This window comes from Haliotis rubra, unplaced genomic scaffold (genome assembly GCF_003918875.1).
Source record: "Haliotis rubra isolate DU_JTF1 unplaced genomic scaffold, ASM391887v1 Scf10, whole genome shotgun sequence".
In the NCBI taxonomy this organism is placed as follows: domain Eukaryota; kingdom Metazoa; phylum Mollusca; class Gastropoda; order Lepetellida; family Haliotidae; genus Haliotis; species Haliotis rubra.
The window spans coordinates 1,663,167-1,684,330 of NW_025764892.1; the positions used below are offsets into that span (position 1 = coordinate 1,663,167).

General features: G+C 39.8%; 2 protein-coding genes across 2 annotated transcripts; both read right to left on the reverse strand.

The window, feature by feature from the left end:
* Nucleotides 1–1,085: 1,085 nt before the first annotated feature.
* LOC124254048 (phospholipid scramblase family member 5-like) lies at nt 1,086–7,893 on the reverse strand. Its single transcript, XM_046687939.1, has 6 exons — nt 7,717–7,893; nt 4,649–4,734; nt 3,930–4,122; nt 3,444–3,552; nt 2,384–2,480; nt 1,086–1,685 (listed from the first exon to the last, which is right to left on the reverse strand). Exons 3-6 carry the CDS (start codon nt 4,079–4,081, stop codon nt 1,597–1,599), a joined length of 447 nt encoding a protein of 148 aa, XP_046543895.1. The 5' UTR covers nt 4,082–4,122; nt 4,649–4,734; nt 7,717–7,893; the 3' UTR covers nt 1,086–1,596.
* Nucleotides 7,894–8,869: 976 nt separating this feature from the next.
* Nucleotides 8,870–17,313, reverse strand: LOC124254132 (platelet endothelial aggregation receptor 1-like). Its single transcript, XM_046688041.1, has 6 exons — nt 17,217–17,313; nt 13,489–13,578; nt 12,388–12,756; nt 11,627–12,229; nt 11,106–11,173; nt 8,870–10,674 (listed from the first exon to the last, which is right to left on the reverse strand). Exons 2-6 carry the CDS (start codon nt 13,532–13,534, stop codon nt 10,657–10,659), a joined length of 1,104 nt encoding a protein of 367 aa, XP_046543997.1. The 5' UTR covers nt 13,535–13,578; nt 17,217–17,313; the 3' UTR covers nt 8,870–10,656.
* Between the last annotated feature and the right edge of the window lie 3,851 nt (nt 17,314–21,164).

The window sequence follows — 21,164 nt, forward strand, 5'->3', positions numbered from 1 at the left end:
TCTGATACTTCCCTTTACTTGGAATCGTTATGCATATATAGAGAATACTAAACGATGTCCATTGTAATACCATATTTATGAAAAGAGTAATTGGTTTGGTATCTAACGAGCGAAAGCGAGTTAGATACCAATACCATTCACGAGTTTCATAAATATGGTATTACACGGTACATCGTTTAGTGTTTTATTTATTACTCACCCAACATTAGCAAAATATTACCGAGCAAAGTACTTCTTTCCTAAGAATTCAACGAGTGTGATGACTCTCAGCTTTCCACGAGTCAAGCAAGGCCTAATAAAATTGTGACAGAGGTATTAGCATTGTGACGTCATAACTGTAAACCAGTTTTACGTCATACGTACGGCACCACGTGATGTTATTATAAAATGTGTAAAATTATTAAACAGTGATATCTTCAACGGGAGAGTAATAAATTTGAATATGACCGGCGTTGCTGTTTCACTTGAGCTAACTCAGGTGTGTAAATCACTGGCATCTAACTGGCACCTATGACTATCGATATACTCGAATCTTAATTCAAACATCTTGGACAAGTTCCCTTGGTTACTTTCTGCCAATCCAAGAAAAACCCATGACATGTGTGTCTGGAAGAACAGATAGGAAAGATTGAAGCACAGTGAGAATGGGAATGCCTACTTCTTGCATAAACGTCCTCTCCCCAAATTTCACACAGATGTTTCCTATGACAGTTCGCATATTGTCTAAGAAAACCTCAGATGATGTTTATCAATACTTATCTGACAAATTGTTTTGAAACATATGGTATATTTGGGATTACACTTTCTCAGTAAAGTACAGATTCTAGTACTTTTGTTGGGTTGAGTCCATCAGGGATCCACACAAGAAGTTGTATATCCATAGGACTATCGTCCAAGTTCATTTCTGTCAGTAAATTCTTTGAGTGGCATTTGGAAGTTCGTGTGGCGAACAAGGGAGATAGTTCTACCGCATATAATGTAAGTTAAATGTAATAAAGAAGTTGTATATCCACAGAACTAGCCCGCTTGTCAGTTTGTGTCAGTGTGACCCGTCATCTCATTAAGTCGAAGGAAAACAGAAAGGATTGAGGCTAGTTACCTTTTATACAGAGGGACAGATTTCATTACACATACCGTAAAGCAATAGACACGTCTTATATACATATATAGTTACATATTGCCTTTCAATATACAGCCTATGTACAAGTATACATATTTAAAATGATAGACGTTTCAGGAACAGAAGAATTTGTTCTGCTACATATTTTCAGCTTTATCTTCGAGTGGAAGATATTTATGTACAGTCAAACAGCCTTGTGTCAGTAAGTCCCCTGAGGCCCTGCGTTTTTCTTCTTTAGTTATCATTCTGTGGTTGTGTCGAACTTCGGATTACTCGAAGTTTTACGTAGATCACTTCGACACAACGGGGTTTGACTGAACATAAACACAACATTAGTTTGATCACTTTTGCATATGAGTATCTGACAAGCACATCGAGCAGATATATAATAGATCCTTGTCCGATATTATATACGGTTATATAAGGTACGCCGATGACACAGCGTGGTCACGTGGTGTGGAGTAGTGTCAATGACGTCACACTCGAAGTTCCAGGTAGTTGAAGTCCACAAGAAATGCCGCCCCAAGAATGAGCATCTTGTCCTGGGCTGACAGCGGCGACAGGTCTAGAACACATGGAAACACATATGCACAATCCTGATATTATTTTATCTCATAGTTTAAAGTGTTTTCTTAAACCAAAGTATAATGAGTGGTCAAGATCAAAGTTTGTTTAAGAAAATTGTAAAAGTCATTTAGTGAATGAGAGAGCTGAATCAACTCCTCGGCTTAACGGGGTAAATAAAATACATTTCGCAAAATCGTAATTTTACACCACATCTGAGTGATTTTGGATCGGTAAACGAAGACATTGCAACGAACGTCTTATTCGACTGCGGGACATAACCTAACGCATGTTCATGCTCTGAATCATGGCGTGAATGAAGATTTTATGCCCCATACAACTTTTTGTTATTTCGTGTCAGCCTTTTGTATAGTTCATTGTGAACACTCCACAAGAAGACAGTTCAGAGACTGGCAATACAACACTCAAAATGTAACGTTCGGACGTCAAATGACAAGGTTACGATTGTGGACATAAGTATTTTGTGTGATTGGACTACATCAATTTGGACAATCAATAGTGCTTGTATGTCACATATAGAATACATGACACGATAACAATTACCATTATTCTTTATCACGACGTTTCAGAGATACTTCTTGCTCCTTCATCAGTGGTTATCCACAAAACGTGCCATGTACTCATGTTCTTCCAGCTTCTAGCTTCATATCACAGATAGGTTCACTCTGCGTTACTTACACTGGATCTTGAAGTCATTCAGGAATGCACATCTCGCTGTACAGGTCTCGTACGTTTTGGAAATAACCGCTACTTTCTCCTCAGATCGGTCGTACACCTGGAACCGTGCGTCAAGTCTATAACTATAAAACAGTCTGATATGTCTCTCAGTGAGATGATGGATGATGGCATGGATCACAAGACGAGCTTGAGCCAGAACATTCACAGAACATCTCTTGATTACCAAATCACGCGAGAACTGACTGAGGATCAGGCGGTTTCAATGTGTGATCTGGTTGAGTGTGTGACCACGTCGTGTTGGATCACGAGCTGGACCACGAGTTGAAAGACAAGTTGGACCACGTGTTGGATCATGCTTATTGCAGCTTTAAATGCGTATATTTAGATACTGCATTATAGGGGTGACTATTGAGGGGGAAACCACTATTGCGATAGCGATAGTCTATTGCGACCAACTATTGCAATACCATTTCAATAGTTTTTATTATCCTTGAATTGTCTCATTTGAAGTCATTTCACAAATGAATGTATAGTTTATAATAAATAAAAACAAGTTGAAGTAGTTTCAGTCTCTTTTGATAAGAAACTTGAAACCCAGATCAAGTAAACAGTTAACAGGTATTAAACAGGTGTGGATAACTCAAAATCAAAGTGAACGAATCTTTTACTTCCTGTATTTTGCGCTGCGCATTTATCAACGGAAGTCCATTACTAAACTATCGATAGTCACACATACTATCGATGCATCGATAATTTTTCGTTTCTACCATCGATTAATTGCTATCGGAGACTCAACAATTGCCATCCATCGATAGTTCGATGCATCGTTACAGCCCTACTGCATTGTACCGTCAAAGGTGGAAGCAGCATGGAAGCGCGTCTTCGGGTGAATCTCGGTACACGAAGTCCAGGGTACATGAATACAGAGACTCTTTCTAACGCATTTGTTTTATCAGGTGAACATGGCCTCATTCGGTGTTTTTGACAGAGTGTGATGGACACTCAACCAGGCATTGTGGTTTAAAGAGGGTTTATGAATGAATGAATGAATGAGACTTACATATAATCTGTTGCGTGATCCACAGCGACATGAGGACCAGGCCCCCCTCAACATGAAGCCTCCCTGCCCAGACAGAGAGATGTCAAACTCAGGCCGCCAACACGTCCAGCTGCAGACACATGTTCATGTTATTTCATATCAGATGGACTTCACTAAAAACAAAGACCCTGCATGAAGCACTGGACATGTGGAAGAGGAGTTCCGGTCTGGTTTCTACTCCCGCCAAAACTTCAAATGTTATACTTACGTCATGGCATTGTACATTGTAAATTGTATTAGCAGATAAGAAAACAAAATAAAATGGGAAACTAATATTATGTTTAAACATAAAAATCTTTTTTGAATCAAGATAGCATTGCAAGTTTGCACTTCAAGCCTGTGCGGCGTAAGCCAACTTGTAAAAGTCACCATGTATATGATATAAGTGTTCATTTATAATGTAATGTTTTGTGCAAAATCACATGTTTTGTTTTGTCTCGTACTTACTTCTCTGTGACCGATGCCAATACGACCCCTGGCGGTCGTTCTATGAACATTTCCTGTAAGTGACAACAACACAACCAACTGGCGCGGCACCGCCAGGGTCTGTCCAATCGCATCACGACGCTTCCATAGTTGTCCTTAATCTCCACTGTCATTGGTCGTTGATGGAGGCAGATCCGCCATTTTGTCTCACTTGCTGAACAAAACAAACAGTATTCAAAATGTTTGAAAACATAATTTGTTACTGTGACCGGAAATCATAAACAAGGATTCATCCCAAAGAAGTAAAGGACAATGGTTCAAGTCAGTTAAAAACAACTTTGTCTGTTAAGTCAAATTCGAGGGTGTACATATACAATACCATATTCACACGAAGCATATACATGTAAACATCTCAGTTTCACGCATGAGAGTCATCAATGCAGCTTTAGATTGATTTAGATGATCTACGTGTCCAGCTTTCATTTTCAGTTAACTCCAATATTTCTTGCGTTTAGGGGTTGGGGCCCCTGATGGGCTTCACACATTGTTGCACCCTTGTGAGGAGCCGCCGTGACGAGCCCATAATTCATATCTACTATGACGATATTTGAATCAGGTAGAAATAAATATGACGAATGAAAGATGTCATACATTATACAACATAACAAAAAAGAAACGCGTGTAGATAATCTTCAACCATTGCCGTAATATGACTTTGTTTAATCATTCCAAATACTCACATTCCTTTGCAAAGTAACAGGCTGCATCGTCAGCGTTACATATAGTGTAGGTGTTGTACCGCTCAAAACTAGTCTTCAAAAGGTAGCTGTAAATATATATCATAGTGAAAGCTAGTCTTCAGGAAGGTAGCTGTAAATATGTATTATAGACGTCAAAACAACTATTGTCCTCAACTAGTGGAAGGAGACATTTTGAATTGAGATATTGAGATACTTTTCACTGACCAAGCCATATGTGATGTTTTCGATTTAATGCTGAAACTAACAAATGATAAGCATTGAAAGACTGAAACCAGCCTAATGCCATTGGTATTGTTACGAGTTGATTCCCAAGTTGGAATTCAAATTATAAGCCAGGAGTCAGTAACTTCAGACCTAAAGTATGAAAACAGTAAAAAAACGCAAGATCAATAAATACATAACAAATCATATTGAAACACAGAGGATTAGGTTAGTGGCCATACAAGGCAATAGAAGTGACTCCAGGAAACAGAGTTGGAAGTCCGTGTTTTCCCACAGGTATCTTGTCCGGACTGGGGGCGCTGGATAAAGCTCAAGCCAGGTCATAGAGACATTAACCGGTTGGGATCGGCAGGGTAACGATGATGTCACAACTTTGTGTGTGTGTGCGCGCGCTTTTACGAGCGCTTCACGTATCTGGGTCTAACAAGCATCAGGCACAGACTTACACTGTATCCTGAACTGTTACCGTATTGCTTGATATTTGCATGAAATATACCCAATATCGTATCACATACATTTTCAGTGCCTGTGGATATATAGCAATGTATCTCCGGGTGTGTGTAAGATAGTCCTTACGGATATATACCACTGCATCCACGGATGTGTGTAAGATAGTCCTTTCGGATATATACCACTACATCCCCGGGTGTATAAGACACTGCCTATGGATATATAGCACTGTATCTCCGGGTGTGTGTAAGATAGTCCCTTAGGATATATACCACTGTATTTCCGGGTGTATAAGACACTGTCTATGGATATATAGCACTGTATCTCCGGGTGTGTGTAAGATAGTCCCTTCGGATATATACCACTGTATTTCCGGGTGTATAAGACACTGCCTATGGATATATAGCACTGTATCTCCTTTCGGATATATACCACTGCATTTCCGGGTGTGTAAGATAGTCCCTTCGGATATATACCACGGATGTATAGCACTTTCCGGGTGTATAAGACTGTACTGCCTATGGATATATAGCACTGTATTTCCGGGTGTGTGTAAGATAGTCCCTTCGGATATATACCACTGTATTTCCGGGTGTATAAGACACTGCCTATGGATATATAGCACTGTATCTCCGGGGGTGTAAGATAGTCCCTTCGGATATATACCACTGTATTTCCGGGTGTATAAGACACTGCCTATGGATATATAGCACTGTATCTCCGGGTGTGTGTAATTAGTCCTTTCGGATATATAACACTGTGTCTCCGGATGTGTGTAAGATAGTCCTTTCGGATATATAGCACTGTATTTCCGGCTGTGTGTAAGATAGTCCTTTCAGATATATCACTGTTTTCGGGTATATAGAAAATATCTTCTGATATTTCACTGCATCTCGGGGTGTATAAGATAGTCCTTTCGGATATATACCACTGCATCCCCGGGTGTATAAGAGAGTGCCTATGGATATATAGCACTGCATCCCGGGTGTGTATAAGACGATACCTTCAGATATGTAACACTGCATCCCGGGTGTATATAAGACGATACCTTCGGATATGTAACACTGCATCCCGGGTGTATATAAGACAATACCTTCGGATATGTAACACTGCATCCCGGGTGTATATAAGACAATACCTTCGGATATATACCACTGCATCCCGGGTGTATATAAGACAATACCTTCGGATATGTAACACTGCATCCCGGGTGTATATAAGACAATACCTTCGGATATGTAACACTGCATCCAAGGTGTATATAAGACGATACCTTCAGATATATACCACTGCATCCGGGGTGTATATAAGACAGTACCTTCGGATATGTAACACTGCATCCCGGGTGTATATAAGACAATACCTTTGGATATATACCACTGCATCCCGGGTGTATATACGACAATACCTTCGGATATGTAACACTGCATCCCGGGTGTATATAAGACAATACCTTCCGATATATAACACTGTGTCCCGGGTGTATATAAGACAATACCTTCGGATATATACCACTGTGTCCCCGCTGTATATAAGGATATATACCTTCGGTATGTAAGACAATATAAGATATATACCACTGTGTCCCGGGTGTATATAAGACAATACCTCCCGATATATACCACTGTGTCCCGGGTGTATATAAGACAATACCTTCGGATATATACCACTGTGTCCCGGGCGTATATAAGACGATACCTTCGGATATATACCACTGTGTCCCGGGTGTATATAAGACAATACCCTGGGATATACACCACTGTGTCCCGGATGTATATAAGACAATATTAGATATATACCACTGCATCCCGGGTGTATATAAGACAATATAAGATATATACCACTGTGTCCCGGGTGTATATAAGACAATATAAGATATATACCACTGTGTCCCGGGTGTATATAAGACAATATAAGATATATACCACTGTGTCCCGGGTGTATATAAGACAATATAAGATATATACCACTGTGTCCCGGGTGTATATAAGACAATATAAGATATATACCACTGTGTCCCGGATGAATATAAGACAATATAAGATATATACCACTGTGTCCCGGGTGTATATAAGACAATATAAGATATATACCACTGTGTCCCGGGTGTATATAAGACTATACCTTCGGCTTTATCTGTCTGTTATTTCTCTGTGTACATAATACTGTACATAGAAGAACAGCGGTGGATGAGAAAATAGAACCATTTATAAGACATAACCTCAAGTAGTACGAGGTACTTTAAGACAGCACCTGTACACATGACTTTACACATACAATATACTGAATCTTAATACATAGATGTGATACAGATTTTGTTTCGTGACATCTATTACAGTCTGCAGTTATAGCTACAGTCACAGACACACACGTACCGTCCAGTAAGTCCAACTGCTGGTATATCCTCAACTCATCCTGTCCCTCAAGGAAAGCAATGTCCCTGGGGGGTGGGTCTGGGTCCCGAGGGGATCTAGGGGTGCTCGGGGACCTGGGGTCTGTATATCGGGAAGGAGATGGCTGTGTGAGGATAGGTCTATCCATACTCCATTGTAGCTAGGTCTTATCTCTGACCTAGATATATAGACGCATGCCGTAAAACCTCTTAACCGTTGTCCAGTAGGAATCCTCTTGTTGACATCATACACTTTGTCTCTTACACATTACATGAAACAGATTTCACGAGCTTATAAACGAAAGGTACCCAGTGTCGGTAGATGCTTGCTAGTGGAGTTGCAAGACGTTAATGATAAATCAGAAAGTGGTTGAAGAATGTCAGTTTCCTCCAGTATACAGATGGCTGTCCGCTATGACTAAAGATTGACACTTTAAGATGTTTAGGATGGAGGTGTATGTTCAAGCATCAAGTCTCTGCATGGCATCGAAAATATTACAACAGGGGAGGTGATTGCATTCTGAATGAGTGTATGTGAGAGTGTGGAAGACGGCTATTCCAGATATGAAACACGGCGATTTAGTTGAGGTATTACTGGACACCTCGCACTCAGCTGACTGTATACACAAGCATGTGTCTACAGACACATCTCTATCTTGTTACGATATATCCTGAATGGGTGACTAGGATTAACACAACCTAGCAATGTCATCCATGTAATCCTGTATGCTGATTCTGCAGGTCACCTTCTTGTTTTATGAGTGTTTTAGTGATAAAATTACCATATGTATCTGAAGGTATGTGTAAAGTTTTGCTCATGTTAAAATCAAATTTATTTTGAATAGCACTTCGGAACGAGGATCGTTGCCCGCCACAGCTGACATTTTCACTCGTGGAGATTTCATTTTCGTCAGGTGACTATGAGATAAAGATGTAGTTATGGCTAAACACACACTCACACCCACACACAAGATATATATATATAAGACTATACCTTCGGATATATACCACTGTGTCCCGGTGTGTATAAGACTATACCTTCGGATATATACCACTGTGTCCCAGATTATATAATTATTATTATTATTTTATTGGTAACCGCTACAATCTCCCTGAAGAGTAACGAACGAAACATGTTGGAGAAAAAGGCATTCTGTCTTTATTTATCTATGTAATATATGCATATATATATACTTTTGCCTGGTTGTTTATCACTGTACATAAAGCGTTGTTAAACATACGCCATATATTTTAGGGACACTTCATCAGCGAAATCAAGATGAAAACAGTATACAGTGAGTTCAGTTGTGCGTAGTATAATGTTCCAACTAGCTTTATTATTGGCCAGCATATCCTTTGGTTGGGCGAAATGTAATGAATCATTGACAGCCAAAACCTCACCATGGCACCATTATCAACCCACACTTTTCCATGGCAACAATATTAGTCCTTATATATAACACCTTACATCATATATCTATACCGTGCAAAACAAAATATACCATAACATATTCGTACTTCGTTAGGATGAGAAAGCCACAATAACTCGGTGCGCCTAGTGGCTGCAAGAGTTGTATACTCCCCAGGGAGTTGAGATTGATACTACAATGTGCCGTTGAGATTGACATCCAATGATCGAGGGAAAAATTACCAGCGCATGCGTGAGCATGAACTAGTTGCCTGGATATGTGCTCTATTTAAATATCCTACGATAATAATAATAATATTCCTAGATATGGCACCACCCAAAATCAATACTGGTATGTCAACCAACGCTTGATAATATATAACGCCAACATCATCTGAAAACAACCAATATGTAATAACCAGTAACCTGTGGCCTATCAGTTCAGACAGGCAGATCCCCAGCAAGCCTGTCCTGAACCCCAAACAATGGGGGCAAGCACGGTACTTTACCGTATTAAGTGAATTAAGTAATTCATCATTGGGCGTTTATAGTGAGTTTACGAAAATCACGAAAAGAGGTTTGGGGGTGTTTATAGCCGTTGGAAATATATGCCATGAATCATAAGGGAAACTAATAAATCTCTGTATAGATACAGTCAGCTTGCAATACCGGCTGATGTCTATAACTATAACCTGTAAATCAATGCAAAACAAACCGTACACAAATACACGTAAAAGGGGGGAAACACGTCCACACTGGGGTTTGTATTACTCTAAAGTCAACAGTAGATAAGTATAACTGTTTAAGTTAGTGAAATGGAAATTACGCATTGACGTTAGTGGTCCCGATCTCAAATGAGTTCGAAAATTGATATACAGTGGAATCTGTCAAATCCGGACTCTGTGTAATCCGGTTTTATTGTTGTATTAAAATATTTGTACAGAGTTATGGCCCTTGCTCCATCCTTGACAAGTCCGTGCACACTGCGTGACTTTAGGACAAACTTTATATAAGAGATTTACAAATAGTGTCACAATTTCTTTCAACCACTTATGGCCCTTGATCATTGCTGCTTTACTGTTTTGATCATGATTTCTCCTTGAATGTAATTATATTTCTTTCCACATCTCTTACTTTCTATTTGTATGTGGAGGATTTCGTGTTGAGATGACGAGACGGCTTGACACGGCAACACACTTTTAGCATGCTTTCACATATTTAGCATGCTTTCACATATAAACGTGTTCCCATTAATCTAGGACGAGATATTTTGTAACTCAATCATTTAAAAATTCAGTTCTCTAACTTAAATGTATTTTAAGAAATCCTGATCCCATCGAAATCGGGCGGGCTCACTTATCCAGGCATATCCACACATCGGTTACGGAGGTTTTAGGAGGTAGATATAGAAGTATTTCAACAAACAATGAAATAAAAATCAATGTTTCTGGTTTCGTTGCCCGGGTTCGATCATCTGCTGTCGTCCATATGGTGCTGGGTTTCCTAACGGTGACATCAGGCTGTACTCAGGGCCTGAAACACAGACACACGTCATCAGACAAACAGGTTGGACAAATACAACTTTCATATTGATTGGATGTTATGACATATTACTGATGGGAGGAATTCGACCTGGGAAATTATTTGTTTTGTTTGTTTATTGTTAAACGCCGCACTCACCAATATTCGAGTTATGTGATGGCGGTCTGTAAATACTCGAGTCTAGACCAGACAAACTGCTATTCACAGCATGGGGATACGACGACATGTGTTAAGCAAGTGAACAGGCCTGACCACCCGATCCCGTTAGTCGTCTCTAACGACAAGCATGGGTTGCTCAAGACCAATTCTAATCCGGATCTTCACGGGTCCCTCGGAAATTGGGGTCGTAGAGTCGATCATTTTGTCCACATGTTACATCTCGACTAGTGACACTGATCGGCGTGTCTGTATAACTGACTTACCAGAACCGTCATTGTTGACAAGCAGAGAAGCCCGATGTTTGTGAAAAGATTCCAATTGGATGGGGAACCTTAAAATCAATTTCAAGAAGAGATTAATACCAGTTTCCAAACTAGTCTTTGTCTATTAGACAAGGTCATCAACAAATTTTATCCAAAGAAAACCAGAATTCGGTTTTTAAGGCGTATGTTACTATCACCATAACTTCAGAGAAGATTGTTTAAAGTTTGACAGTTAAATAACTGAACTATTAGCACTATTCATCAGGGTCATAAACTGGAAACCAATTGAAGTTTACTTAATGTAGTTTTATACACAATTGATAATTGCCAGATGTATGCGTCGAGATAACGTACAGACGCAAAATATGAAATCATATAATCTTAAAATAACCGAACATCACCACTTTTATAACTGTCCAATGAGGACAGAGTTTTATTTAAACTGAATATTCATTCAAGCGTCTGTAAAATGTTTCGTTTTGGAGATCTCCAAAGTGTTTATAAGTGTTTGTGAAACTTACCACAAATGTCCGGTTTTACGTGACTTTTATAAGCGCAAACTGGGCATATGTCTGCGTCACGCAGCCTTGAACAGAAGGTGCTATCTGGAATTTGGGGACATTGATCTGCACAGTCCAGACCATACCAGCCAACATCACAGCTGGTGCACGTCCCCGTGACTTTATCACAGGTTTTACATGTGGAGGAACACTCTATGTGGCAGTACGGACCATACCACCCGTCAACACACGTGTCTGATCTGCAGGTGCCATCTGGATTACAAGACATCCCCTTGCACTTCTCAATGCAGTCGGACTGACAATCAGGTCCAAAGTAATGGGAATTACAGGACAGGCATGCGTCAACGCCGTTACATCTTCCACATCTCTTGTTACAGGGAATGGCGCAGTGAGTTCCCCAGAATCCGTCTTTGCACCCTGCCGCACATTTAGGTTGTCCATTTGTGGCTACCGTACACTGAAGGTCATTGCAATTATTCGGGCACTCATATTGACATTTTGGACCATAGTTGTAAGACTCAGCACATCCATGAAGACAATGTCCAGAGGAGTCACACTGCAGATGTTTACAGTACGTGCAGCCACAGGCATCAGCATAAACGACTGAAACCAAATGTTATTCAGTGGTTATTCCAAAGGTTATTCAATTGTCCGACATCGTATACTCATCGACACCAATGCATGTAAATCTTAATAATTATCTCCTAAAAACAAAATCTACATAGACATTTCTATATTTGAGAAAAGTCCTAACACCGTACCTAGATATGACAGGGTAAGAGTTATCACGGCTATTCTGTTTCCATAGACTAGATTCAGTATACCCAGCATTACGAGAAGTGTGTTGGGGTGAAGAACCCCAGACGATCCCCCTGGCAAACAGGCACCATCCACTTGCATGCAACGTCCACTTGTGCAGTCCTTGCATCTCTCATCACAACGTGGCTTGTAGTATCCTGCTTTACAGCCTTCAGCACAGTTGCCAGTTGGTTTGTCACAGTAGACTTTCTTGGTTGATTCCTCCTCGTCACAGTTGGTCGGGCAGGGCTCATCGCACTCTGGGCCCCAGAAACCTGGAGAACATGTTGTTTCAGGGCAATCTACACAGGCGGTTAGAAGTCCGACTAATACTGAAACAGCAGTTTGAAAAGAAACTAGTTTTACCATCCGGTTTCGATATAATAATCATTTCCATAAACATCGAAATATCAATTATTTGATTCCGATTATATCCTGAGCATGAGTTTATGAACTCTATCGATTAGGTGATGATTCCAGATGTTTTGAAAAGGTGTCACGCCGGCGGTGCTCGTCACAAACACATGCAAAGCCAAATCAAGTTTCATCTGTATAGGCACTTAATGAAGGATATTTCATCCCCAACGCCTATCATCACTTGCTGAATTAACCAGTGCTCAGAATGAATCCGACTAATACTGGATCAGCAGTATGAAAACACATGTTTCGAATACAATCGATATTTATATAACATAGTCTACCATTGATGAAAATCAAGGACCAGTTATTTCAACATTAGCTGTCGAACTGTTGGAGAAAGGAAACTGGCAATATTTGAAACAAAACCATCATGTTTTACTTCTCCTACTTTGATCAGAGTGATCTGCTGTGATTCGGTTGAAAACCTTCAAAACCTAATGCTTTGCTGGGGGCTCAAATCCCATTGAAACAGGTAAGTGAAACGACATGTGATCAGTTGATAATTCAGTTTGACTACTGAACTTGTACACATGGACATGGTCTTATGCAAATCCACATGACATTTGAGCGATCAAAGACATTTCAAAAACTTACAAAGAAAACTGTCACAGATTAAATATGGACAAATGGTAGGAAACACTTACAATATCCGTACATTCGGAGAGGAGCTAGTACAAGCATGTCCCTCATGAACCTTACACATCTATTCTCACGAAATGTGCACCGACTGATATCTGCAAATGATAAAGAATTAAAGTTCTTTTCTTTAAACGATCATTTTACTGTTAGAACATCATTTATTGTTCACAAAATTCAAACTATCAAAAGTCACATGTCAAGAAGAACACGAAGATCGCCAATCATGATTGGGTACTCATCACTGGGTAACCTAATTTGCATAAATTGATCATCAAACTTACTATACAGGTTTTTTTTAAACTAAGTGTTATTGGAAATATGTTTCACGTAGGATTTACCTATATTATATAGTGCTAAACAACAAAACTTGGCCATTATACAACTTGAATACAAACCTTGTAATCTACGTTACAGCAACACTACCATATCCAAATAGAAATTAAGAAAATTACTGGTGAAATGTTGCTATTCGATTACACAGATTTATATACACCTGGAACTTAATTAAGCACCCCCTGATATATTTCATGATAGTAGAGCAACTGTTAACCATCGTTAAACATGAATGATATCTCTGTATTACAACACATCTCTAGTAGTCTAAAAAGGTGTTTCAGTTCCTTTGCACTCGTCACAATGCATCCCTTGTGCACGTGAAGCATACAACCCACACTTTTCCCAAAACTCAGTTTCTCTGATATGCAATTTATGGGTATAAAAGCAGACAAATTTGTAACTGTCTCCATTAATGAATACTGAAATGGCGAGGAGATGACTTTCTGAAGCACTAAGGTGGCAAATTGTAGGCATACATGCAACAGGCATGTCCTTCAAAGCTATTGGACGACAACTGGGCTACAGTCACTCGGTCATCAGCCGACTTGTCCGAAACATCAGATGACAGGAGATGTGAGAGATGGTTCAAGGCCTGGACAACCCAGGAAGACAACGGCCCGTGATGATCGCAGCCTGGCACGTCTGGTAAGGCGAGAACCCTTTCCCACAAGTTCGGGTTTGAAGCGCCTGTGGTTACCCTACAGACAATTATCCACCAGAACCGTCAGAAATCGCCTTAGGGCACTTGGTATGAGGTTCAGAAGAGTCATCAAACGTCCTGCTCTGTCTGATCTCCTTAAGAGACGACGTCTGGAGTGGTGTATGGCCCGTCGGCAGTGGAACCTGAGGACATGGAGGAGGGTCCACTGGTCAGATGAGAGCAGGTTCCTCCTCCACGTTACAGATGGTCGAATGAGAGTGTGGGGGCATAAAACACTGCTTACGTGCCCAGGAATATCCACCCTACTGTTCCTTATGGTGGAGGATCGGTTATGATCTGGGTTTGTCTTTCACACGACTGTAAACTGCAAATGGTGACTGTCCGAGGACATCTTAATGGTCAGCAGTACATCCGGGATATTCTCCATCCAGTTGTCGTGCCTCACTTTGACAACCATCCGTTGGCTACTCACCCGATATTCATGGACGACAACGCCAGGCCGCATCGTTCACGTGCTGTGACCGCACATCTCCAGAATGAGGCTATCATGGCATTACCTTGGCCAGCAATGAGCCCCGATTTGAATCCTTTGGAGCACATCTGGGACTTTCTTGGACGCCGTGTGAGGTTGAGAGAACCCCCTCTCCAGAATCTTGCACAGCTGGAAGCTGCTTTGCATGAAGAATGGCGGCAATTGCCACTTGATCGTATCAGAAGGTTTACCAGTAGCATGAGGAGAAGGATTCAAGCTGTCATCCAAGCACGTGGGGGATACACCCGATACTGATGCCAGACCCATCAGATGTTAGCATGTGACATTCCTTGTGCATCATTTATTGTAATAGTCAGCCATTGATAATGCTACGACCATACTTGTTCAGTGACTATTTTCATCAAAAATCAATAGTGACCAAATCACATTGGTTACGCTATTAAAACAACACGAATTGGAATCATTGTCTTGTTTTTCATTTGCCAATAGATCGTATGTTTCACAATAGCTAAGGTTCCACTATCTTTGGAATAGTGAGAAAGTTACAGCAAGTTTTGTTTCTCATCATCCAGAAAATAGGGGGGGGTGCTCAATTAAGTTCCAGGTGTATACATTAAAAGCTACAAAAGAGAAACTACAAAAAAGAACTGTTTCTTCGTTTCATTCATTATTTAAAGTACAGACAGTACATAAGAACAGAGACAATTCATCCAAACTGTAATCACGTTACATGTTTAGTTAGATGTAGAATATCAACAATGATAAGCCAGTTATAAGTAAATAATCATTTAATGTTTAGAACTTTAACTTTAGATCCATAAAACTCTCTTATCTGAGTAACCCTGATAGTGTGTGATGAACTGTAAAGTGTCACTGGGCAATCGTGCACATTTCAATCACGCCACTGAACAAAATGTCCGTCATGCCATGTGCTTTTGGCGCTTGGATGACTGCGCCAATACTACTTCTGGAGCCAGTGGACGGTCAATGCCAAAGGTACGTAACTATTGTGTGCAATCCGAGAAAAAGAAGATGCTCCTTTGGAAATGAGGCCACGTAGATTACACAGACGTCCTTCATCACCCACCACACATTTAAAGTGTAAAGCAAGAGCATATCCTTCACTTAGTTATTACTACTGAATAGGTCCGTTCATTTTAAAAACCTTTTGGTGACACTGGGTGTACAGTTTTATCTTATGAGATTGATATTGCATTGTCCCAATACAAAACTGTAAATAAGGAATACTATCTAATGAATAAATATAATTAAAAAATAATATTATATAGTCAATTTCATGGGGTAATGTAGATTGCACTTTTTTGGCAACATCATATTAAACATAAATTCTAAAGCAATTAAACCATATGTGGGTATGGGCGAAAGGGACAATACCTTAAATGGAAAATGTAATCTGTTTTGTTCACACTAGATGTCTATGTACTTTTAACTATTCACTTCAAATGTTTAACTATCATTGGAGACATGCACAATTTGGTGATATTGACTAACTTTTTACCCTGAGTCACACACATAAATAACAGATCATAAACAACTTCTATGTCTCGGATACCTACCAAGCCTGTCGCCTCATATAAACATGAAATGAACTGGTGAAATCAGTAAAAAGGTTTTTTTAACGCGGAGACAGGTAAAATTACAAATGGTGCGCGTTTCGTGAGAATAGGTGTACAGATGAATGTGGCCATGATACTTCGCAATAATAGCATTATTAAATTAAGTATTTCTCTCTTCTCGTTAGAATTGATTTGTATTTTTATGGAGTAACATGTACAATGTGAATGACCTCCACCATAAATTTATGTACAAAGTAAGTGACCCCCCTACATGTCATGTACAAAATTGATTACCTCCCTACTTTCCCAGAGCAAAATGGGTGACCCCCCTTAGCATCATCACCACTAGCCATAAATTATAATGGTCCCGTATCACTTATCACTTCCGGTGAACAGGCTTATAACAAACAGACGGTTATAACGAACTAATTTTGTCCCGACTACACACTGTATATATCATTCATAAGAGAACTACGGTTATAACGAACTAATTTTGTCCCGACTACACACTGTATATATCATTCATAAAGAGAACTACGGTTATAACGAACTATAATTAGTTGTCCCTTTGCGTTCGATTTAACCATAGTTTGCTGTAATACTATGTGACAATCACTGTACTGAAAGTATCATAAGACACGGGAATATTACACACAGATCACTTACTATTGAATCCAAGTGAGCTCTAACGACAAGCTGTATTATATTGCGACGGTTCTCTGGAACGTGACAATACAGACGAACAGTATGCTCTCCTTCGCTGACTGGGCTATGCGGGAGCAGAGGTATCTAAATAACCATTCCGTAATAGGGTATAGATAACAGCTACTATACAGCTGTAGACAAGTCTGCGCAAAGGGTACAAGTAGTAAGGTTCTGTTTGGCGACACGAATTATAATTAATAATGCGTTTTTTTCTAAGTCCAAAGCGACTTGGAACAGACCATGGCTTTATGTAAATTAATGTGCGATGATGTTGTATTACAAAGGACACTTATTTAAATGCCCATTTTGAAATTAGACTTAGCTTCATTATAATTTAACGATAGCTGACGTAAAAAATAATAACTTTAATACTGATACTATTAAGGAGGAAGCTACTTTTTTGTACCATGGAGTCTCACGATCACTATAAAAACAAACAGGTAGGAGGGGTCGTCTCAAAAGCAAAACCAAGACGTGTGTAGCAGACGGTGTTGGGGTCGGGCCGGGGAATAGAGTGAATAAGTTAAGTTTTACGCCGCACTCAGCAATATTCCAGCTATATGGCGGCGTTATGTAAATAATCGAGTCTGGACCAGACAATCCAGTGATCAACAGCATGAGCATAGTTCTGCGCAATTGGGAACCGATGACATGTGTTAACCAAGTCAGCGAGCCTGACCACCCTGCCCCTTTAGTCGCCACTTACGACAAGCATGGGTTACTGAAGGTTCATTCTAACCCGGATCTTCACGGGTCCTGGGTGATAGAGATATCAGCTGAGACAAGATAGTCCTTTAGGGGAATCAAACCGAGGAAGTAAAGGGCATGTCATAACAATTAACAAATAACATCCAGTCCTGTCGATCTTCGGGTGGTCATGCCACCTATATACAGTCAGACCTCGTTAATACGAACACTATTTCCCGATATCTGTGGCTTTCCGGTCGATAACATGACATAACAACGGAAAATACCTCCGTTTTCGAAGCGTCGTATGAATAACATGGGAGGCGAATCGTTTGATGTCGGGTATCATTCGAAAGCTCTGAACATCAACAACATCACTGAACCCTTGCCGAGAGTATTTTCACAGTTGTAAGAAGCGATTTTATTGGATAAAGATTGGTTTCTAATGACGCTTTTTCGCTACAGTCTGCAATAAGGGTCGTGATTGGTCAAAATCAGACACGTGACCTAAGGCAGCCATTCATATTACGGCAATGGATACCGTCCTCGTAAACAAAAACTTTTAGATTTAGACGAAAGTTTTGGGTAAAATAATGCTATTTTGAACATATTAAGCAAGAAATCGCTACCCATACGTAAATTATGGCTTTTATTCATTAGTTTATTCAATTTACATCGTTACTTTGCTCTTTGACAATGTTATTGTGAACCCGCTGCCGAAGCATGTGTCCGAGAATCGTTGTTTTCAATAACATTGCGAAAAATAGCTTATAATTTTAATTCGGTACCGAGCATATATTTCTGGATTGAAGTCTTTCCCAAAACAGCGTGGTCGTCGAAATTTCCCTTTCACTTATGATAAAGGGATCAAAGGGATGAGTCGCTAAGTCGCTAACCAAACAACGTGTCACTTTGGGTGGACTAGTCAGCAGCGCGGTCAACTTCAATCGTTCGGATTAACGCAGCTGTTTACAACTTAATTAGTCCAATCCGTTCCGACTGACCAGCGTTCGGAGGCGGAAACTGAATCATCGGACTAACGAGGTGTCAATTATATACAATATATAGGGAGATGATTTGGTGCCCGGTGAGTAGCGTTCGGAAGTCGGTGGATTCGGATTAACGAGGACCGGATTACCGCGGCCTGACTGTATTTTGAGACATTTTATACGATGGCTGATTTAAGATTTTCTATGGGTATCATACTCTTCTACATATCTTAAAGGTCACATGCAACCAAAAAAATCAAACATAATTAAAACACAATTATCACTTCTTCATGACATATAATATGCATTGCTGATTATGAAAAAAACAAATAAACAAAATTATAAGCGTATAATCGCAAATCAAAAGTGCAATATTTTGTACTTGGATTTACCTCCCTCGAAACGAAGCAGCCGGGATACCGAACCCAGTCAGAGCGGGTGGGTGTGCACTCAAGTGTAACGGCTGGTTCATTAGCAGATGCCGCCTTCACGGGTCATTGTGTGTGTATATATAGAAAGTTGGGTTTTGTAAATACATGCTCATTTTTTGTGTATAACATTTTGCAATCAACAAACATCATAACATGTCATGTGTTCAAGTATCACACCTGCCTGTCTGTGTAATTACATAATGTGACAGAGACCGAACTCGGGCCATAAATCAATGCGTTTTGTTTATGGTGTATAGCCTGATTGGTGTTAAGTTCAAATTGCATGTGGTCAGTGATCGCAGTTGTGTATTGAATATTGTCATTAGCAGACAGGCAGGCAGACACACTGGTGTCAATAAAACAAGACATTGAGTTTTGTCTGTGACAGCGACATATCTATATCACAGTTAGAAATCGTGTCAACTCTAAATAATGCTTTTAAGTATCGAACTGAGAAAGTTCGGTAAGAAGAACGTGTGGTGAAATAGACAAATGAAATTATATAAACAGTTTATTTACTGTCATAACATACAAAAAGCTCGCGCCTGTGAGATATCAACAAAACATTAGGAAACTAGCTCACACCAAAGCCTTCACAGAGTATTCACCAGACAGCCCGCTTCCAAGTTGCGCGAACCTATTTCACTGCGCACGTGCTATGAGCGCAGCCAGCTGTTGAAACCCGTATTCCCCAGAAAAGTCTGGGGAAAATTAGTGAAACGTTTGAACTCCGATTTCGCGCGTTTTTTTTTTCATCGCGTTATTTTTCAACTTTATAAGTTGAATTTGCATTTTTTGACGATTTGTTTCGGTAAGTCCATACCGAAAGGTATAAGAATCTGCAAAGTTGTGTTTTACGTTGCATGTGACCTTTAACATAACCATTATGAAAGAAAGACATGTAAGATGTTAATCAATAGATGAGACATATTCAACACACAAATAAAGGCATAAAATATCTTTGAGATGACCCCTTGTGCCTGTAAGCAGCACATGCATTTCATGCCAGGTGAGTCGACGGTCGGTCATCATACACAGGCTGAGCGACCTCAGTTCCCTCTTATAGTCTGATATATTATTTTCAGCAGCTATTAGTATTTGTTTTCTAAGTTATGTCCGTGTTTACGAATAAACATGCTTTTCTGGATATCCTACGCTTTTCTGGATATCTATTACGCATCCAACTGAACGCCCAGTTAGACCGATGTGGGTTATTTCGACAAATGCTATTTGCAATTTTGTAAATTTTAGGGATACAGAGTAACACTTGCTTGATAACGGTGTTAGTAGCTACACGAAACGTCGCACATATTATATTAAAGAAGTTGTATGTCCAAAGACCCCTCCTTCTTGTTTGTTTTTATAGCGATAGTGAGACTCCATGGTAGCTACATCATTAATAGCTTCAGTATTAAAGTTATCATTTTTACGTCAGCTATCATTTATAATGAAGTTAAGTCTAATTTCATAATGTGCATTTTAAAAGTGTCCTTTGTAATACAATATCATCGCACACTAATTTGCATAAAGCCATGGTCTGTCACTTTGGAATTTAAAAAAAATCCGCATGGTTCATTCCTGCACTAATCTCTCCTCGGCAAAGTCCCTTTTTCTACGTTTCCTATATCCCTAACACTGAAGACTGTAGCTAGGCCGAATTTCACATAGATATTTCACACTTTCACATATTAACTACATAAATTGTAGCTATAAATGTGAAAAAAGGCTTTTCTATTTCCGACAGTACTTAAATATCGTTGTCGGCACTTGTGCACGTGCTTCTCGTACATCTAACTGTTCCT